The sequence below is a fragment of the Lolium perenne genome, chromosome 1, assembly GCF_019359855.2.
Source record: "Lolium perenne isolate Kyuss_39 chromosome 1, Kyuss_2.0, whole genome shotgun sequence".
In the NCBI taxonomy this organism is placed as follows: Eukaryota; Viridiplantae; Streptophyta; class Magnoliopsida; order Poales; family Poaceae; genus Lolium; species Lolium perenne.
The window spans coordinates 183,200,984-183,204,538 of NC_067244.2; the positions used below are offsets into that span (position 1 = coordinate 183,200,984).

The following is a 3,555-nucleotide window of genomic DNA, read 5'->3' on the forward strand; positions in this document are numbered from 1 at the left end:
GCAGCTCCCATACAACACGAAGACCTAATCTCCATCCCTTCGCGAAAAAGAAAGAGGCTCAGGGAATCCAGAGGGCTCCGAGCGAAAAAGCCTAGCTACACGCCACCTCTGGGACTCCTCCCTGATCTTATGTCCAATGTCCATCGCCGCCGAGGTGGTGTCATTGAACACTATGTTGTTCCGATGTCTCCAGATACACCAGAAGACTAAGATGACCGCCACCCACATGTCCCTCTGCACGACTCTGGGGCAGATGAGCGAGGTCCATTAGTGCACAATCTCGATGCCAGTATCGGGCATCCACTCAACCTTGTCCCACCGCGTCAACGTCCAATCCCAGACCTCACAATTTAGTACAAATTTGTACTAAATTTGAGTTAATTAAAAAGGATTGGAGAGTAACTTAGTAGCTCATAAAAACATGAGTGTTGCAAGTTTCAATGGTTTTAGAAATAGAATCGGGGCTAGGCCTTCTTTCTAAAAAATAAAATAAAAACATGCACTTAAACATTTGCCCCAAAGCATATGCTGCATTTTTTCAGTGCACCAGAAGATCCCAACGGTACGTTCACTACCCTGGCTCGTGTCGTCTGGGTCCAAAAACCAATCAACCTAAATTCATCGCAGCACCACCCTAAAACAAACCCAACCCAACCAAACCCAGGCCGGCGCCCCTTTTTCCGCCTCGCCGCGCACACGCGGACGCATGCGCGGCCACACCATAACGAGCCGGAAGTAGCCCCCCGGCCCGGCAATGTCGGCGCTCCTCCCGCCGCCCCACGGGCCGCACGCCGCCGGGGACGCCAAGAAGACCGACCTCGCCGGCAGGAACACCCCCTTCTGCGGCGCCGGGGACCACCACCACCCCAAGAAGCCCCGCGGCGGGCCCTCCGCCGCCAAGCTCGCGCTCGCCTCCTTCCTCTTCGTCGGCGCCCTCTTCGCCCTTGACGCCTACCTCGCCGGCGCTGGCGCCGACCGCCCGCTGCGCCACCAGTACCAACATTACCTCGGCCGCGGCGGAGGCGGCAGCAGCCGCGCCGAGAGCGAGAGCGAGAGCAAGAGCGCCTCGCCTTCCTGGCTCTCCGTGCCGAGCCCCACCAACTTCACCGAGGACCTCCTCGCCCGCTGGCTCACCCCGGGGGGCTCCCGGTGCCGCGACGCCCGCACGGCCAACATCTCCGTCCCGCTCCTCGACGGCGCCGAGCTCAGCGCCGCCGAGATTCACGAGTTCAGGTTCTGGGCGCTGGACGACGCCGGCGCGCGCCGCTGCCTCGGCGGGGACTTCTTCGAGATCGACCTCGCCGGGGAGGCCTGGAAGTCACGGCCCCCCGTCGTGGACCGCGGCGACGGCTCCTACACCTTCCGCCTCCAGGTCGCGCCCCGCTTCGCGGCCGACAACAAGTTCCGCCTCACCATCGTGCTCCTCTTCCGCAGCTTCGAGGGCCTCAAGTTCTCCTCGGCCAGGTTCAGCTACCACACCGAGCTCCGCCGCATCCCCTTACTCTTCCGCCCCGGGAACGCGTCGCTCCCCGCGCTGGAGACCTGCCGCGCCGCCGACTTCCGCCGCGACGTCTGGTCCGGCCGCTGGACGCGGCTCGCCAGGAACGACAACTGCGAGGACGTGGACGACGCGGGCCGGTACCGGTGCCTGGAGCCGGACCACCCGTGCGAGGCGCCGTGGTGCGAGGGGCCGCTGGGCGCGCTGGAGAGCAACGGCTGGGTCTACTCGGCGCACTGCTCCTTCAAGCTCTTCACGGCCGACGCGGCGTGGCGGTGCCTCGACGGCAAGTGGCTCTTCTTCTGGGGGGATTCCAACCACGTCGACACCATCCGGAACCTGCTGGCCTTCGTTCTCGGCGTCGAGGACACCTCCGCCGTGACGCGCCGCTTCGATGCGGTGTTCACCAACCCCAGCGGCGAGCCCGGCACCGTGCGGATCACCAGCATCTACAACGGCCACTGGAACATGAGCATGAACTACCTCGGCCTGCATTCGCTGCGGCACAGGGGGTTCCGGCAGCTTGTCCGGTCATACTTCATGGGCGGTGACCGCGTCCCGGATGCTGTCGTCCTCAACTCCGGCCTCCACGATGGCTGCTACTGGAGCAGCTTCCGCGCCTACGTGCAGGCCACCGAGTTCGCCGCGCAGTTCTGGTCCGGCGTCATGGCCAAAGTGCGGTCGCGCGGGCTCGCCGCGCCGAGGGTGTTCTACCGGACAACGGTTGCCACCGGCGGGTACGCCCGGGACCTGGCGTTCAACCCAAACAAGATGGAGCTGTTCAACGGCGTGCTCGTGGAGAGGCTGAGGCAGCATGGCGTGCTCACGGGCGGGGTGATCGACAACTTCGACATGACCTTCCCGTGGCACTACGACAACCGCTGCAACGACGGCGTGCACTACGGGCGCGCGCCGGCGAAGCTGGTGTGGCGGGACGGCAAGATCGGCCACCAGTACTTCGTGGACCTCATGCTGGGCCATGTGCTCCTCAACGCCATCTGCAACGGATGAAACCCTGCTGCTTCCACTCCACGCTCTGTAAGTTTGTGCAGCTCAATTGTGTAAACTAGAGTAGGATTACCACGGAACGGAGATTGCTGAGGTAAAATTGCGGCGTGTGTTCATGTGTACAATCGATATTAGGGGCGCTTAGCTGAACCATTTTATGTGGTGAGACATGTGATCATTCAGCTATGTTGCTGGTCTGATCTTGCTCTAGCTGGTGGGGAACATTGAGTTGGATCGGAGCTAGATTTGGGTGAAATTCAGGTACGTGTAAATATATATACCAATGCCGTTGAGGGGGCGTAATGCATATACAAATTCAGTAGATCATGCTGTGTCAATTTTTTCAGGCCGTTGTTGTTTTTGTGGTTTAGGAGCAGCATTGCAGGTCCAGAAATACTTGATAGCTTAATGCTTCAGGCCGTTGTTGTTTTTGTGGTTTAGGAGCAGCATTGCAGGTCCAGAAATACTTGATAGCTTAGTGTCTTGAGCTTCAGGTGTTTCCATATATATTCCCAGTTGATGTGTTTTGAGTGAAGCAACAGTGATCTTACTTGGCTTGATACTCGAGCCAGGTGGTGACCTCATCAAGCAATACAGATCTAAGTTGTGTCTTGATCGGAATCATTCCTGTGCTGGTATAAACTAATGTCACTGTCCTCTACCACTCTTTTCCTCATTTTGTTTGTAGCACTACCTGTATTAGAATCTAATAATGTCGAGGTAGGTACATGGCAATGGAAGCCAGGAGGCTTGCTTATGCATATCTATAATATAGAAAATTTAGTACAATGTCAGATTGTATTCTAGCCAGTGATCTCAATTTGCTCATTGTTATGCAAGTGTGGCTTGCAAGGCTGGAGTGAGCAAATGGGGAAACCACTTCCATGGTTCCTGGCCAAGTGGCTTCAAGGTGAACCTAGATACATATGCTCCCAGTTGCAGTAATTTTGTAGCGTGAAGCAACAGTTAATTAGTAGCAGAAAAGGGCCGACCCAACTGAAGCTCTTCTCATTCTCTTCCATTGGGAAGCTCAGAGCTGCAGACATGAG

General features: G+C 57.7%; 1 protein-coding gene across 1 annotated transcript; it reads left to right on the forward strand.

The window, feature by feature from the left end:
* The first annotated feature begins 641 nt into the window (after window positions 1-641).
* Window positions 642-2,828, forward strand: LOC127315205 (uncharacterized). The gene has a single exon (XM_051345715.2). It carries the CDS (start codon window positions 755-757, stop codon window positions 2,507-2,509), a length of 1,755 nt encoding a protein of 584 aa, XP_051201675.1. The 5' UTR covers window positions 642-754; the 3' UTR covers window positions 2,510-2,828.
* Window positions 2,829-3,555: the final 727 nt, after the last annotated feature.